General features: G+C 33.2%; 4 protein-coding genes across 6 annotated transcripts in view; 3 read left to right on the forward strand and 1 right to left on the reverse strand.

Moving 5' to 3' along the window:
- Positions 1-575: 575 nt before the first annotated feature.
- LOC149093479 (filamin-B-like) lies at positions 576-1,163 on the forward strand. Its single transcript, XM_089269355.1, has one exon. It carries the CDS (start codon positions 576-578, stop codon positions 1,161-1,163), a length of 588 nt encoding a protein of 195 aa, XP_089125481.1.
- Positions 1,164-2,694: 1,531 nt separating this feature from the next.
- LOC149093480 (uncharacterized) lies at positions 2,695-8,334 on the forward strand. The gene has a single exon (XM_089269627.1). It carries the CDS (start codon positions 3,097-3,099, stop codon positions 8,221-8,223), a length of 5,127 nt encoding a protein of 1,708 aa, XP_089125753.1. The 5' UTR covers positions 2,695-3,096; the 3' UTR covers positions 8,224-8,334.
- Positions 8,335-8,979: 645 nt separating this feature from the next.
- The window catches only part of LOC149093481 (uncharacterized), a 29,712-nt gene continuing 20,881 nt past the window's right edge, over positions 8,980-17,810 (reverse strand). For both annotated transcript variants that reach the window (XM_089269629.1, XM_089269628.1), the window contains exons 5-9: positions 12,676-12,783; positions 12,499-12,592; positions 11,934-12,021; positions 11,176-11,864; positions 8,980-10,570 (exon numbers count right to left, since the gene is read on the reverse strand). In XM_089269629.1, the coding sequence (XP_089125755.1) occupies positions 9,246-10,570; positions 11,176-11,864; positions 11,934-12,021; positions 12,499-12,592; positions 12,676-12,783 (2,304 nt within the window). In that variant the 3' untranslated portion in view covers positions 8,980-9,245. The remainder of the gene's footprint in view (positions 10,571-11,175; positions 11,865-11,933; positions 12,022-12,498; positions 12,593-12,675; positions 12,784-17,810) is intronic.
- LOC107363137 (uncharacterized) lies at positions 14,811-17,511 on the forward strand. 2 transcript variants are annotated; one of them, XR_001568818.3, is made up of 4 exons: positions 14,811-15,123; positions 15,265-16,974; positions 17,067-17,218; positions 17,278-17,511. XR_001568818.3 is itself a non-coding variant. In XM_015930313.3 (4 exons), the coding sequence occupies exons 2-4, from the start codon at positions 15,922-15,924 to the stop codon at positions 17,353-17,355; spliced, it is 1,287 nt and encodes a 428-aa protein (XP_015785799.1). In that variant the 5' UTR covers positions 14,811-15,123; positions 15,265-15,921; the 3' UTR covers positions 17,356-17,511. The 2 variants fall into 2 exon arrangements, 1 of the variants encoding a protein (XP_015785799.1); XM_015930313.3 differs by having other exon boundaries at positions 17,063-17,218.

Consider the following 17,810-nt stretch of genomic DNA (forward strand, 5'->3'; position numbering starts at 1 on the left):
ATTCAGAAGTTAATTAATGCTTTTCATTATTAAAATGCATTAATCTTTATTTGTCTTATTGAGTTGCTTCCTCAACTGTTTATAACAGCTTTGCATTGTTGAGATTATCATCATTATTCATTTCATTTTTTTCTTGAGACGATTAAGGAATCTTTGTTATTGAACAAGTTATTATCACCGGATTACATGGTTGGTGATTAGTGAGGATTTATTTTTAACATAAACTAGAGTTGATAGCATCAATGTTGTCCTACTCTTAACTAGTCTCCATTTCTGCTCATGTTGGAAATTATGGCGCAAGTATCATTCCCATGCAAGTAAAATTGGTGAAAATGAAGCCTGAAACATCGCCAAGATGATTCTTTTTCTGAAAGTAACCAGATTTGCAGTTTGTGCGATTTGTCAGTGCAAGTGAATGATTAACAGAAACGAGTTGGAAGAGAACGAGAAAAGACTGTAAATAAATAATCACAATATTTTCATCAATTTAACATTTAAAACCTCAACGTTCTAGCATTTGTTACATTTCATTTTGTTAACTGTGATTATAAAATCTTGTTGTTGCTCATTGAATAATGTTTAAAATAAATCCAAACGATTTGGTTGCCGTTGGTGCTGGTGTTGACCAAGCAATTACTGGTCAACCTGCAAAGTTCCTGATTCGTGGAGTAAAAGGGCTTCACGATTGGATACACTGTGACATTGATGGACCGGCTCAACCACCACTCGATCGCGAACTACTGGATGAGTCCAATTTAGAGATCACATATACTCCTCCACTTCCAGGTGAATATAAAGTCGTTGTCCAAATCGATAATAAGCACATCAAGGGAAGTCCTTATACAGTTGAAGTGATTGGTGAAAAGGATCCAAAGTTGGAAAAAGTATCCAGAATCGATGTGGCAGGCAAAGGTGTTACAATTGGCAAGAGCTGCATGCAAAATGAATTTTGGATCGATGGACGAAAGGCGAACATAACAGCGGGTCTAACTGTTCACATTAAAAACCCTCAACGAGCCTCAAGTCACTTGTCAATCACTGATATGGGCGATGGAACCTTTAAATGTGTTTATAAACCGACAGCTCCAGGCCTCTATATTGTTGATGTTAAAGTTGAAGGTGTTCATGTTCCTGGAAGTCCATTTTATGTGAGAATCACGTAAACGACTAGAAACTGGCCAATATATCGAATAAAAATGAGCGAAATTTATCCTTTTTTTGTGTCTCTTGTTTCAATCTGTAAATCAAAATTATTAAATGTAAAAAAGTAATCAATATTATTTTGAAAATGACGAGTTTGTGCATTTAATCATTACAACAAATAGTCTAGTTTTCACGATTCCAGAACCACTTACATTTATTGCTCTTTTGATTGCAATCAATAATCAATTTAAATTGCTCTAGTCGATACAAAACCATAAATTCAGTGTTTAGACGTTTAAATTTTCAATCAACTGAACAGAGCTTAAAATATGTTTATCGCAAAGAAAAGTGCAAAATGTTCTAGTTATTGAGAATGATTGCTAAATCTGTTTAAATTAATTGTTCAACTGATATATTTATGAGAATCACCTTGAATAATTAGGTGAACAATTATTTTTGTCTCCAAGAGTTCACATTTAGACTTTCAGTTGAGATGACAGTTGAAGGTTTAAAATTGGTTAACTCTTTCCCGGTAACTTCAAACTTGTTTTTGGATAAACAGACAATTACTTTTGTTGCTTTAAATAAATGGTAATAATTTGAGTTTCATTGGTTAGGATTACATGAAATTGAGTTGATCATTAAACCTCAGTGCTTATCATAAACATCAATTCATTTTTTTCTCACATCTGTATATCATAATAATGAGCTTATTTACTTATAATGATAATTACTATTACAATTTGATACACTTTTATAAACAATTGTACCAGAATGATATTTTTATGATCATGTAAATTGGCTTTTTGTTTGCATCAATAAAAGATGAATCAAAGTTATAAGCTAATCCGGTCTATTGAATGTGTTACAGTCAGAAAAATGTTGATTCCGTTTCGATTGACTTTTCCTAATGATTCAAATAACGATCTTGATTATTCCGTTGATGATGAACTAAGGTGATTTCAATATGGAACAAGAAGGATTAATTGATGCGTGATCAATGTTGCGGATTTGTTGACCCGACACTGAATCACTGAATATTGGGACTCATTTCTCGCACCATTTACACTAACCACAAACATTTACACCAATAGACACTAACGCTTTCAAGTTTGTATCCATGTAAAATACACCATCCATTGTTCAAACTTGATTAGTTCAGTATAGAGTAGAGTGATCTACAGAGTTGAATTCCGAGAGAGAGAAACATATTGTAGATTTTTTGGATTTGAGTGATGAAAATATGGTGAAAAAAGCTGTATTATTTAGTGGAAAGAAGTCGATAAAAAGTGTCTAATTACTGAAAAGCGAAACATGATTAACAGCATTGTCTCATATTTTGCTCTGGAAAGGAAAATGGACTATGAATAAACAAAATCGTTCAATTACTCTGTGAGTCTAGCTCATTATCAGTGGCTGTCTCAAATAAACTTGGAAATTTACTGTAAAATGAAACGGTTCCATTTTTTCGGATAAGATAATTTTAAAAGTATAATCTTCAATGTCTATTAAAAACATTGAATAAAAGGTGAGTTTAAAAAATGCTGATCTGGAAAAATAATTTTAATTTTCAGTAGCGTTGACAGTTTACCAGAAAATGGTTTGGTTATTAAGGCGCAAAATGTGACTTGGTTTGAATTCAAATTTTCATTTACATTATCCTTAGAGATGACTTGAAAGAGTCACAATTTGAAGGGGGAAAGACCTGGCTTCAATCTTCATTGGCAATCCAATGAAAGTTACATTTCACTTTTATCTTTCATTCTCTTAACCTCTGACAAATCTGTTAGATAAGCTTTAACTTAAAGCTTTTGTCTTTCTCAAATGTCATGTTATATTTTTTACATTGAATAGTCAACTTCTTTACTCTTTGACTTTTTGTATTTTCTTTTAGTTTTCTCTTTGTTAATAAAGCATGTAGTGATATTCCAAAGCAACTTAACATTAACAATCATGATCGGGTTTACAATATCAAATATTTTTTGGATTATTTTTGTGTTAACATTCCATGGACAGTTAAGTACATCAGCTCAAGTCAACAAATCTTCGGTTTCACCAAATCAATCAACCAACTCATTCTATGCTGGTCTTCCGAAAAGCAACCGTGATTACCCTGTGAAATCTAGCCTTGCTCATATTGATCCAACTAGAGACATTGCCAGAGACAAGATAACCCCACAAAACGCAGATCGCCTTTATCAGTTTTTGAAAACTAAAGGAGTTAATTTAAGGGTATTCGATGCTTTGAATCAGTGCTTGGAAACACTTTCTTTCGAGCTTAAAAAACGTGATAAACTCATTGAGCATTTAAAGGCTAAAGTTGAGAAAATATGGGTAACAAATCAACCACAATCAATCGAAACGACCCTTCGGGTCAATGGAAACGTTTATGTAAAAGGTAGCTTAATGGCAACTAAAATCCAGATAACATTACCTTTCAATAAGAATAAATTGTCCAGCCAAGTTTTTGAGAAACGTGTGGACCGAGCATGGAAGGAGGTGAAGGTGATTGAAGATCAAATCAAGAATCGTGTTGTCCGGAAAGATCGCGATAAGCAAATGATAAATGGAGATATTCATTTTCTGGGCCCGATAAAAGCTAATAGAGTTATTATCGAGTCAATTAAACCAACCACAATGATAAATGGAATCCCTTTGAATGAGTTAAAGAACAATGTACTGCGCAAATCAGGTAACCAGAAAGTTACCGGCCATTGGACGTTTGAGTCCGGGCTTTATGTTGATGATTTAAAAGTAAATGGTCTTCTGTCTGGTATCAACATTTCAAACGTACTTCAAACCAATTCCGCCGTTGAACAAGTTATTGGTCGATTAAAGATTCACCATGGATCATTCAATTCACTTGCCTTCGAGTCAATTAATGATATAAATCGAGAAGAGCTAGTTTTAAAGTCACGTCTGCATCAGAAGATAACCGGTCCCAAACAGTTCACCAATGTTTCTTCAATGGCTAACATTAATCTTACAGGGAAATTAAATGGATACGATTGGAACCATCTGGTCAGACATTCAATCAATATTCACAGACCCTCTTCAATGATATCCAGCCTTCAGTTTGATACTGCACCATCGATAAAAACATTGCAAGCTCGATCAGTGAACAATTTGATAATCGAAAATTTAAACCATGGATTAACACCAGAAGAATTGAACCATCTTTCAGGGTCTAAAACATTCAAATCACTGGCAGCATCTAGAGTTACTTTAAATGGAAAACTCAACAATCTTCAGTTTCCAAATGATTTGGTTACTTTACGAACTTTGAACAGCATGCCAACTATAGTTTTGGATGGTAATATCTCATTTGCTTCAAGTTTAACAATAGCTAAAATAAACGACATTGATATAAATCGTGATGTAGTTCGTCGAAGTGCAATAGAGCCTCAAGTTATCCATGGTACCAAAATTTTCGATAGTAGTATTAAAGTATCCAATATCATCTCAAAACAAACAAAGCTCAGACGCATCAACCTAAATGATGTTGAATCAATGATGTACGACCAATCAATTGTTAAAAGAAGCAACGTTGTCTATGAAGATCAATTGTTTATTAATGGAAGTCTTCAAGTTGACGAGATAAACGGTATTCAAATCAACTCGTTATTAGACAGCTTATTCTCCAAATCAAGAGACCAAAAGATCAGTTGGGGCACACAATTCAATGGCTTGCTTTCTATTGAATCAGTACATACTAAAGAAATAAACGGACTCTCGATCCCAGATGATTTAGTCCAAGTCAACTCTGGTGTAACTGGCAAAAGAATTACCGGTCGTAAGATTTTTGAACATATAATTCTTGGTTCAGGAGATTTGCAAATGAAAGGCAAAATTTTGAATGGAAACCCTTGGAATTCTATAGCGGAAACAGTTATCAAAAATGGTCCTGATAATCGAAAAGAATGTTATGGGAAGAAGACATTTTCATCTATCGATGTAATGGGTAACATAATTGCTGAAAAAATTAATAATCTCGTTCTTAAACGAGATGTAATGTTAATTAATGAAAAACAAACTCTGAGTGGTAAATGGTATTTTGGCGATAATATCAAAATGAATCATATCTCTTTTACAAGTCTTAATGTAAGCACTATAAACAGCCTTTCGATCGATGATCAATTGAATCGTCTGGTACTGCATGATCAACCTTCCGTTACTTTGGAGAACAAAGATTTCCGAGGTGGCTTATTCGCTGATGATATTGTTCTGGATGGGAAAATAAATGGCGTCAATTTGACCAACATTGAATCGACTGTTGTTACTCTAGACTCTCCTCAAGCTATTTATTCATCTTTAAGATTTGAAGATGAAGTAATATTCCATCATGCAATTAATACAAGATCTGTTAATGGACATGATCTTCACGTACATTTTAAAAACGATAAGACAAGATCTGCCGCTAGAAACTTGACGATCAATGGTAATGTCTTTGTCAACGGTTCAATTATCTGTGGTACTTTGAATAACAAATATGCTGAATATTTGAAAAATTATATTCACGTGTCAAAGTATGATAATCAATTTAACAGGCCTGTGGTAGTCAATTCAACAGTAACAGTCGATTATTTGACTATCGACGGCGAAGCTCAGCTAGATGGAATTCATCCTGAAGATTTAATTCGTCTCGACCAGCGTATTGAACTAGATGGCTCATTAACTATTAATGGCAATGCTCATGTTGATTCTCAGCTGATAGTTGGATCTGGTATCATCAACAATTGTTCTCTACAGGAGATTTTAAAGTCGAGCCGTCCTGATTATTCACAACGAATTAACATTCCAGACCCAATAAATTTTAGTGAATTAAATATTTTGGGTAATTTACGGTTAATCGATCAGACAATTAACCATGTAGATATTGACCATGTTGAATCCCAGACGATTAGAGGCTCAGATGAGCAAAGTTTAAATGCATTGATTACCTTCGATGATGATATTCAAGTGGATGAGTTATATACATCAGATAAAATTAATGGAATCGATATTATGTCAATTTATGAAGACAGCGTAAAAAAATCAGCTCCGTTTCAAAAAATTACTGGGAAAAAAGTGTTCAAAGCGCTGCAAATAAAAAATGGAGATGTTCTCTTCAAAGGAAACTTAATTGTTGCAGGCTTGGTTAATAACTTCAATTTAACCAAGCTTAATAATGAAATCATCAAGCCATCAGATTCTCACCATGTTATAAGAGGTCGTAAAATATTTTACTCTGACAAACCAATCGTTTTGACCAATGTAAAAACGCCTGTCTTAGCTCAAGTCAATTTTAGTGACATCGTGTTATCTTATATGAATGAAACTATAACAACATCTACAAATTTCACGCAGCCAATAACGGTTGAATCGCTTGAGATACGCAGACACCAAACTCGTTCACCAAATACCGAATCTCTCAGCGATACAGTGAAAGTTGAATTCAAGGATCCTGTTACAGTTGAAAAGTTAATTGTGAAACAAATAAATGGCATTCCAATTGAAAAATTTGCTTCTACTACTGGATCATCCATTCTTAAAGGAAATTATTCAATTACAGGCAGAGTATATATTCGGGGCAATTTGGTCACGGGCCCACAATCATATATCAACGAAACCGATTTAACTATATTATCACATGACTTAGTCAATATGAAAGAAGCTGCTACAGCTGCTAAACTTTTAAGAGAGATTCGAATTCGAAATGAAAGCCAACAAGGATTCAGTGCAGCAGCCAAACTCGAAAAGGCAGTGGAAAAGGTTGGATCCACCGTGGAAAGCCAAATATTGGAAATACAAAGAATTTCAAGATCAATTGGTGAACCACGGTTGAAATATGAATATTTTGATTACGTTGATAATTTCAACGAATTCGATATCGATGCTGACCATATTGACAATATTTTAATTTCTCGTGATTATCGTTTGGAAGGAGATCAGTTTAGTTCATCTCCTCACAGCATACAATCTGATTTATGGTTTGGTCGATCCATTTACTTGTGGTTTGCTGATCGAACTGACTCATGTGTTCGGAGGACCTTCAGTTTTGACATTCTGGGAATTAAAAAATTGAAGGAACGATTAACCAATCGAATGGGCCAAGATTTTCCTCCTGTAATTTTTTCTATGAACAATCATTCAATCAGTCTTTCAGCCTGGAGTAACTCATCTTCACAAGAATGTGATAAAAAGCATCTCAGTTCTGGTCCAGAATACTCTCACATCATAATAGGATATACGAATGGGTCAAATCTGAATGACTCTTTCTATGCTCAAGATTCTTATGATATCATCCCGGTGCAGATTTTTTCTGATATCAAATATTTCATCGATTCTCAACAAATCTATGCAGTTACACTGCAACCTGAGTTGAATTCTGATGCCTCAGTTTTGGTTTATCGTTGTACTTCAAGGCAATTTCACGAACCTTCCAACTGTGAGCAAATTGGTTCAATCAAGAGCTCTAGAGTAGTTTCAATCGAATTATTTTATTCTACTATTTTCCGAACTACGCTATTAACTGTTTTAGAAAAGCCTCTTAACTGTTCATTCCAACCAGCAATATTTTACTATGCATGGAGCTCTAAAGAGCAACGATTTGTTCATCACGGTTCTATATTTGCTTCAAGCCCGACTGAGATGTCTTTCATTGAAGTTGTCCCGAGCAAGAAAGTTTACCTTATAGTTGCCAACACTTTAGAGGCTGGTTTTTGTTCCAAAGACAAAATCCAAATGCATAATTCAAGTTCTATGGTTAATGTTTACATGCTAAGCAATAGTGATTCTTTACTTATTCAAGCTGAACTGAGACAATCTTTCCCCTTAAATGTTATCTCGATGAGTTCTTTCAAGTTAGGACCTGGTCAAGTTTATCTCGTCTTTTCTAGTAAATCATCTGGTAAACTGTACTTTTATCGATATCATGAAGGCAAAGAATTTGTGCAAATCCAAACTCAAGACAATAGAGATGGTGAAATTGTCCAGTGCTTTTGGTTTTCATCACAAGAATTAATCATGTTAACTACAACTACGAATAAAGAAAAGGCTAAAGTGTATAAGGCATTCATAAGTGGTTTAAATAGTTTTTAATTTTTCTTAATTTGTCAACTAAAACTTTAAATTTATTCTAAAATTATTTTTGTTTTAAAATTTTTTACAGATTTGATCCTAATAAATTAAATTTATTTAATACAATTCAAATCTAGTTTTGTGTTTTGTTTTCTGAAAGATGTTTCGTCTAATTAGAAAATTCAAGTGAGAAGAAGGAAAAGCGAACTTTTTTGTGGTTCATTTGATAATTGTCGCAGTCTTAACGACAAAGACAGAGGCTTTGACTAGAAAATTCATTAAATTCAAATCTTTGAACTTGGGATCAAGCAGAGACTCAACAGAATTATTCCAGTCATATTGCCATTGCAAAATAATTGAGAGAATTCCCAAATTTAGAATTAAGTTTAAGTGGTTTCTCAAAGCCTGAAAGTGGCTTTCTTTTGGTGGAAAGGTGCTAGAAAGCATTTCAGCTCCTCCCATTCATGAGCTATTCAGTGAAATATTTATAACCCTAGAATTCACTTCAACTGAAGATTTGTATCAATACCATGTGAGTGTAATAACGAAAAGCACCAATTTTCTAAATATGGCGATAAATTGCGCCTTACTGATCTCAATAATTTAGATCTGAGATCTCATTCGATTTCATGAGTTTCTTGATTGATATTTGATTGTATCTTAATCTCTCTCCAATAAGGATCATTGAAAATTTAGAGTTCCTGATTTACATCTGTAAGTGAATGTATAACTTCAACACACTTGATGGAATAAAAGGCAGAATTCTTGTAATATACATTCTCTTAGATGAAATGTTTCGTTTAATTAATTTATGACAGGTTAAGGTTTTAAAATTGTCAAGGCAACTATGGACAATTAATTTACACGATATTGACAGAGTTATGATTAGATAAATTTTCATTGACGGTAACATAAAATTATGCTGCATCAGTCGATCGATCCAGTAACGGACTACAAGTCGTTTCCTTAAATTTTGAGCAACAACATACAATTATGTCGAATTCAGGCAAATAATTTCAATCTTTCCTGCAAACATAAATAATCTATGAATTCTTCCTAGGAGTTGATATGATTGGCATTGGTATCTTGGATGAATTACACTTAAGTTGTGAGCAGTTTATCACAGAATCATTTGGTTTACCATCAAATTCAGCTTCTAAGTTGATAGACTCACTACTGTTTACAATTTTACAAGGCATAGCACGTTCAACACGCGATTGATATTGATTAACAAGGTTTTCCATCTTTTTCAAAATATCGTTATGTAAATTAAGTTGATCTTCTGATTTCTTGAGATTTTCTCCAGTATTTTTTCCATCTAATTCATGGTTCTGGTGGCTATCATTATTGTTATTGTTATTGTCACTATCACCCAAAGACTTAGTTTCAACAGTTATTTGTGGATTCAGTTTAGTTGAACTATTAACAGACTGACCACCATTAGTGATTTTCACCAATGTATTTAATGGAACTCGACTAGGGGACGAATCACTGCTTCTTGACCTTAGACTAGGCCTGGGTCGAGTACCAAATCTAAGAGGAGATCGACTAGATTCACAAGGCTTAAATAAATCTGGATCCAACATTGGCCTGTTACGTGATTTAAAAGTCCATGTTCTTATGGCTTCAGAATTTTCGGAATTTTGTCGATATAATTTACTGTTAGCAGATGATACATATCCAAAGCGATCTGCTCGACATGATCCAAGAGAAACTGATTCAGGCAAGCTGCTACGGGGAGTATTGAGTGAATATCGACCAACAGAACCACGAACAAATGGTGATGCATTGGTGTTGCTATTTCCAACAGCTGTTTTATTTGTTCCTGGATGGTCTGATAATGGAGTTCGGGAAGATTGAGATGATGATCGACTCCTGGGAAGAGAAGCATAATAATTACGACCCCTTTCAAAACATGAGACCGGAGTTTCCTTAACATCTGAGATATTTCGTTTTGTATTCATCGTTTTGCGATTGGGTGATGATGATATCGAATGAGCAGCTCGAGCTCTTCCATTAATAGGATTATTCCAGCTCATTTTAGAGTTAACCTGAGTTAGATCTTCACTACTTCGCGATTTATTTACATCTTGATCACTTCCAATATCCTGATTATTTGATCCTTTGTCACCATATCCTCGGGAAGACATTTTTTGCTCAGAGCGTCGATAACGACAGTTACGCTGGAAGGGCGATGAAAGAGTTGATCCATCCAATCTACCTGCAATGCCATTTGATTTGACAGTTTTATTAGTTAATTCTTTGCTTTCTAAAGTAAAATCGTCACCAGCCCAGGAAGGTTTTTGCGTACCAAGCAGGTCACTTGTTTTCATTATTTTCCTTGGTGAGCATTTGCGTGTTCTGCCACCTATTGATGTTAAAAGAGAGCAAAACATTTTAAAAATTAGTGAAATGTTTGAAAGATTCAACGTTTGATGAAAAATCAATTCTACTAGAGTAACTTGAACTCAATTGTAATCATATATTGATTTATAAATTTGCTATTCCTTGAACTCAATTGAAATCCATGCCAATACAAGTAAAACAATTAAATTTCCTAAATGTTCCACTTTCTCTTGTTCCAATTATCCTTCTGTTATTTTATTAATAGTTGATTATAAACTATTAAAATATTTATTAATAATCTTAATGGAATATATTTTTCCATCTTTTACACTTTTCTTCCTTTTTTTGATATAATTTTTTCCATGTTTTCAGGTTTCAAATAGTAATCAGAAGCTCAGTAATGACCTTCACCGCCGACGATTCATAATCCCACTCGATATTGTTTCCTTTAAACTATTCCATTAATTGGTATGTGAGTGTATCAACAATACAAGGTCAATTCAGCTAATTTCGTATTTTAATTTACTCCATTACAAAACGCAAATCACTCATTTAACTCATTTAAAAATCTATTTTTCTTGTTTTTTATTAAATTTTTGGATAAATTTATTAATATCATCAACCTACCTGTTGAACTTATGGCAGAAATTTGATTGATTTCACTTTCTGAAAACTCTGACGAGGAAGAATCATGATATGTGCCTCTTTGCGGCGTTTTCACGGCATTTGCTGTTGCAACTGATGTTGATGTTGGACATGTTTTGTTTGTCTTGGCTGTGACTGTTGTCTTTCCTTTATTTGATTTGATAGCTGATTGTGACTCTTGTTTTGATTGTAAATCATCATTCGGTTGATTATCCAATTGAGTAGGTGAAGGACTTTCCATTATTACACTTGATGTATCAGTTGAATCATCAGAATAGTGGGATGTCCGTGATTCTTGACGGTCAATAATAAGTACTTCAGGGTAACCTGAGGATGATGTTGAACAAGTAGATGATGATGAAAATCGAGGAGTGCCACTGGTTCCATTGAATCCTTGAAATTCTTGTCGAGATGTAAGAGTGCCATTAATACATTTACTTGCATTTGTCACATTATTTACAGTCGAATTGTTGGGGTTGCGATTTGATTGTGATCCCATTAAATTGATGTAATCGTCTTTCATAGGGCCACTGTTATGACGTTTTAAGTGGTGATTTGGTGAGTAAGAGTTGGATGAAATTGAGTTTTGACGTCCATTCAAATAGTTGACGGCATTTCCATTGGTCAAACCGACACTGCCATTAACTTGGTTCGCATTGGGCTCATCAGGTCTTTAATAAAGAACAAGATTAAAAAATTAAAATCAAACTCCTTTGAGCATTTATTTAATGATAACTTACCGATTATAAGTGACAACCATTTTAGGCCCAGAAGATGGATCATCACCTTCAGTGAAAGTCACCTTTGCGGAGGTTGAAAAACGATGTCCTAAAAGTATGAATAAGACGAAAATAAAAGAAAGTAAATTTTTGTTATAAACAGTGATTAAAGTATGAATAAGGCTCATCATTCATATTATGCCATAGCAAGGGTTAGATTAAGTGTTCACCTTAATCTGTCAAATAAAAGTATCTGATTGAAGCCTTGATAATGGCCATGATTAAATTGAAATGCCTTTAAATGCCATCAAATGAGCAAAAAAAGTATTAAGTGAAATATTCAGAGTTAATCAATGTCAGAATTACTACTGCAATTATTTTCTTTTTTTTACTATTAAGTGTTATTATAGTTATCAGATATCATAATCGTTTTCAGTCATCAACTGATTGTTCAGTGTGATGTTCACAAGATGATTAATTGAAGACATTTTTTGTCCTCATTTCTCTTTTCCCTGAAAATGGTTCAAAATTGTGAGTAAATAAATGACAAAGATTCTGATGTCTTCTTGATAGCTCAATGAGTTACCTGCACGACATCGACATGGATCATGGCGATCAAGATAGTGACCGAGGGTGTCCCAACCACCACCAACGCGAACCATAACGTGATTACGAAGGATCTGTAAATTAATGACATTTCGGGTAAATTTATGATTGAGAAAGGAAAGATTAAAAGAAGATTAACTGAGAAAATGTTATTTACCCGAACAAAAATAAGAACTTTAGTATCACCAATACGATACTTTCCATCAGCAACTTTGATCATTGGGAATTTTGATGGACAGGAACATCGACTCAGAATATCAACAACCTATTTAAGATCAAAATATTGATATAATTAACAAGTGTGGATCATTTAAGAGCATTAAATATAAAAAATGGTTTAAATTGACAATTAATGAAAGCATCAGACAGTTCTACTCGATTAATAACTCTATCAAACATTATCTTTGATTTAAATGAATTACAATTGATTCACAAAATTGGCAAATTCAATTTTTCATCTGTTTTGAACTCGACAACAAAAAGCACCAGAAATGGTAATATTGAATTATTCATTTCTGCTTTTCTTTTCATTGGATATTTCATTTCATGTACTTGACTTTTAACTACAAAGCAGGATGAGAATAAGTTAACATGTGGTAAGCCATGTTTATCATCATGATAATGACATTCATCTAGACAGAATCCAAAGCAAATTCACACCAAACCTCTAGTCATTCAGTTGATCGATAGAGTCCAAGATCATTAGTTATTTTGTTTTGACTCGACAGAAATGGTAAAGCAGACATTATTCATCAATTGTTTTGCAAGAAGAGTCAAGATTTATGATCATGAAAACAATAGGAACCTTAAAATAGATATAAATTGAACAAGTTTCATCAATCAGTAGACTAGAAGGAAACTGTCTCAAGGTTAGTTTCGGGTGGGATTCATACCTAAAGACAAATTATATAATGAAATAAAAATAAGAATAAGACTTTTCTGGCGAATCAATAATGTTAACAGTTAGCAACAAAATAACCTACAATTTTAGTGGACAATCATTAAAAACATTGTTTTTGAGGCGAATTAAAAGCCTTGAATCAATCTGTTCGAATATCAATTACAGATTTAAATGATTACTTGAATAAATGTGGGCTTCTTTTTAATTCCCAATTAAGGTAAAAACCATTAGTCAAGCATTGTTTTTCCGTTTTTTCACAGGGAAAAGATTCTCATTAATTTCATGGGTTGTACAATTAACCTTGACTCAAGTGATATTTTCAGGCCTTTTGATTCTCAATAATTCTGTTTCTTCTGATAATGGTTTGTATGATTTGTGATTATAATTGTCGCTTCTTAACTAATCGTCCTATTTCAACATGACAAGTCATTTGAATTAAAGTAGGCACAATAAGGATTATCTTATTTGCTGATAAAGATGATGAAGAGGATGTTGATTCAGTTTCTTCCGGTTACAAGCTAATAATACTAATGAATTTATATTTAATTATCGTGTCATATTTGATAATCTTTAAGCTCTCACTGCGAATCTCTAATCACATGTTTGTCTCAATGAGGTTAAACAAGCTTAATAGTCGCTAATCCCAAGTAAAGTAAATCTTAAAGTAATCAATCATATCATTACTATCACAATTTAAAACGAAGTTTGGACAGAAAGCGTGTTAATTGAGTAATTAAACGAAGGGTCATTCGCTGTTCATTTGGTCAGATGGTTTTATGAATGAGTTTTGATAAAATAATTTTGACAAAGATGTAGCTTGACGAGTAAAAGTGTCGATCAATATAATTGTAATGAAACAAATCACCTTAACAAGATTAATCATGTTTAAGATCATTCATTATCAGATAAAATATAAACAAAAGACCCACGCAAGTTTAACTTATTGTGAAAGTGCAATTTGATTATGAAAAAATTGATTCTAATCATTTCAGACTTTCCCTTTCATTCAGAATATAAACTGATCAAAGATGATTTTACCCAACATCAATCTGTGCTTCTTTATTGAATTTAATATTGATTTTTATTGTACTTTCCCTTTTAATTTAACTCGTTTTTAATGTGAAAACTCGAACTTGAAAAATTGGTTAAGATATTTTTCACTGTCAGATAAACGTTTATTGATTTTTTATAGCGACCTAGAAATGATGTTCAATTTAAACCAAAGACAACTTTATTATAAATTGAATGGATTCCATGATTTGCATGTTTGACTTATTTTTCTGTCAATTATTTTTAGGTCAATTTGATTAACTGTTAATAATCAATCATTTGAACCTGATTATGATACAAAGACAATGTCTTTGGTTTTAAAGCTTTGAATTTAATGGCACATTTTACCCAATAAGTAGTGCATATTTAGTCTATTAGGTGTCACTGTTTTCATATTCACGGCGGCGCCTTCAGCTGTTAAACATCAACAGTGAAATCATTAATAGCCTTAGCATATTAATCAATCTAGTAATTTTCAACTTAATTTGTGATTTCAAATATCTATTTCTTCTTAAGCTATTTTCGTTATCTTAATTACTAATTTATGATTATGCCAATAAATTGTGCTCTGGTATAATTGGTTTGATCAATGACTGTCACGGAATACAATAGTTTTTGCTCTTGCCGGCTCTATTTGAGGATTCAGCTTGGATGGTAATTTGAATAGTTATTATTTTTTTGCATTTGTTTTCTGATTAATTTCTCATTTCACACACGTCAACCAATTAACTAAGAGAACTTTTCTAAACTTTGAAAATTACATGATTGTTCATTGCTTTCGTTTTTTTCTTGCAGAACTGGGATCGATCGATTGGACTCATAGCCCTGACAACTACTGGCATTTCGTTGTTGACTTATAGCTTTTTTATCCTAATTGTACCCATTTTGCCGCCTATGGAAATTGATGCTGATGAATCCTTTTTCTCTCGTGGTCTACTTTTTTGGTTAATCACTCCTCCAATAGCAATCGCTTCTATGATCTACCTAACGTCATTCATCATACTTTTTAGACTCTATATGGAATTGAAAGATGGAAAGAAAAAGCAGTGAACAAGGAAGCTGGAAACTCAATGAATAACTTGCTTGAAAAATCGTCACAATTCTATCATGAAATTTGATGATTTATATAAATGTTTACTTTTTCAAATGTTTGAGAGCACCACAAATGATGAATTGGTTAGCATGACCTGAGATTGGTTGATATTGCATGCAAATGGTTAATATTGTAAAATATGATTATCATTAAGAAAAGATGATACTTTTCTGTGAATAAAGTAAGATATATGGCAAGCAATTATAAAATGATGACAAAAATGACAATAAAAACATGCTCCTTCTACGAATGGCAAATAAACGAAAAGTAAGTTTAAAAAAGTTGGAAATCAAAAACATAATCCAACTCAAAGTCTTGTGAGCGTAAGGAAAAGCAATCACTTGATCACCAATAATTGTATGGACGAGCAAGATCTCGTCGACGAATCTTCACATTCTGAACAAATTTCTTCCATGGACTCTATCACTGAAGATCCCGAAATAATGGAACAAACTGAATTTGAAAGTTACCCAGCATTTCGAAAGTACTTCAATAGACAAATGGTAGATATTGATTACTTGGTTTATCCCAAGAAACCAAAGATTTGGTACTTTTGTTTTGGATTAACTTTTCTGGTAATTACCGGTTTAAGAGCAGCTTGGCAAGCAAGTTATACTCAACTTTCTGTCTTTTCCTATTACATTGGTGATATATCATTAGCCGCTGGCGATGCTATTCGTAAACAATTGGCTTCAATCTATTTCATTTGGATAACTGGTTCTGCTATATTAGCAGTGAATCTTTACAAAACTCAACGTGAACCATCGCTTCAACATTGGGCCAAAAGTATTGGCCAAGTGTTTCAACATTATTCAACCACTCATCATCCCATCTACCCTGGCTTACCTTACAAGTTGATTAAAATGTTTGCTATTTTTAATCAGATCAACTTTTACTCCGGAGGATCATTAGCTCTGCTCTGTTCATTGCCAACTCTCTATGTTTATCCACCAGAATATACAATCTATGCCGTCTCTTGGCTACCATTTAATGTGTTTACTGGTCTTTTTTGTGGTGCTTATGTAATTAATTTCACTTCTCTGTATTTCTTGTTTGTTTACATTTTCGCCCAACAAATGGACAAAATGTTTGCATCTTTCACATCCATTTGGACTATAGCATCACCATCGCCGCCTTCGTCCGATTCATTGTCAATAAGTGGCTCGATAATCAAATTTCAAAGCTGTTTGTTGGACATTTTGCAGCAGTTGAACAATTCAAACAGATTTTGGTTCTTTTTGAACAACATCATCTTCTTAGTTACATTTTGTGTCCAATCCATGCTTCTTTATATAATATTTTTCGTCAAAGTTCCAAGTTTCTTGTTGGCTGCTCTGATTGGCTATGCTATTCTTAATTTTTCTTGCGGTCAATCATTTCATTTCATCTTTGGTGCTTACGGACAACGAAAGGTAAAACTCTAATCATGTTTCCCAAGCTCTATTTAATACTTTGTCAATCAACCAATTTAACTGTCATTTGGTCATTCATTTATTTTAGATAGATCAACACCTGCACAAGTTGAAGCAATCACTTTACTTGGACTCAACTATAAACGCTAAAATAAAATCGATTACTTTTTTAGAGCACATGGAGAATCGACATTTTTTCAGTGTATTTGGTTCCCTTAACTATTCAACTCATCATTTGGTCTTAGTAAGTGTGTCTCACCATTTATCATGATAACCAGTCTAATTGCTTTACATTTCTTACAGGCAATCCTAGAAAGTGCGACTAATCTATTGTTGATTATTACATCACTTGGTAGAGCCAGAACTTTCATGAAAATATGAGTTACTGAGTCCTTGGTTCGAACAAACGACTCTGAACAAACATCATTATGGAAAATCTGTTAACCACAAATTGCGATTAAATAGTTTTGTTATTGATCTTCACATTCGTAAAGTAAGAACCAGATAATAAAGGAATGAAACCATTTCATTTTCTGATTCATGTATTTCAATTCGTTTTTCAATAATTATGGTTAAACTCAACTGTATTAACATGAATTTTCAGGAATGATTTAACATCAAAAATCTATTATTTACTAATAGAGTTTACTTAGAAATCAATAAAACAAGTCACTGATGAGGTCGAATAAAAGTCAAAATGAAAACAGCAAATCGTAAAGGTGACTGAAGGACTCATGAATAGTTCAGACTCATTGGTTTGTTGAAAAGTGTTTGATTACTTGATTGTAAAGTTAAGGTTAGATTATGCTGATTGTTATCCAAGGCTAGTTGATTAT

The sequence above is a fragment of the Tetranychus urticae genome, chromosome 3 (genome assembly GCF_039701765.1).
Source record: "Tetranychus urticae isolate SD_2017Ah chromosome 3, NJAU_TeUrti_SD_1.0, whole genome shotgun sequence".
NCBI classification, from domain to species: domain Eukaryota; kingdom Metazoa; phylum Arthropoda; class Arachnida; order Trombidiformes; family Tetranychidae; genus Tetranychus; species Tetranychus urticae.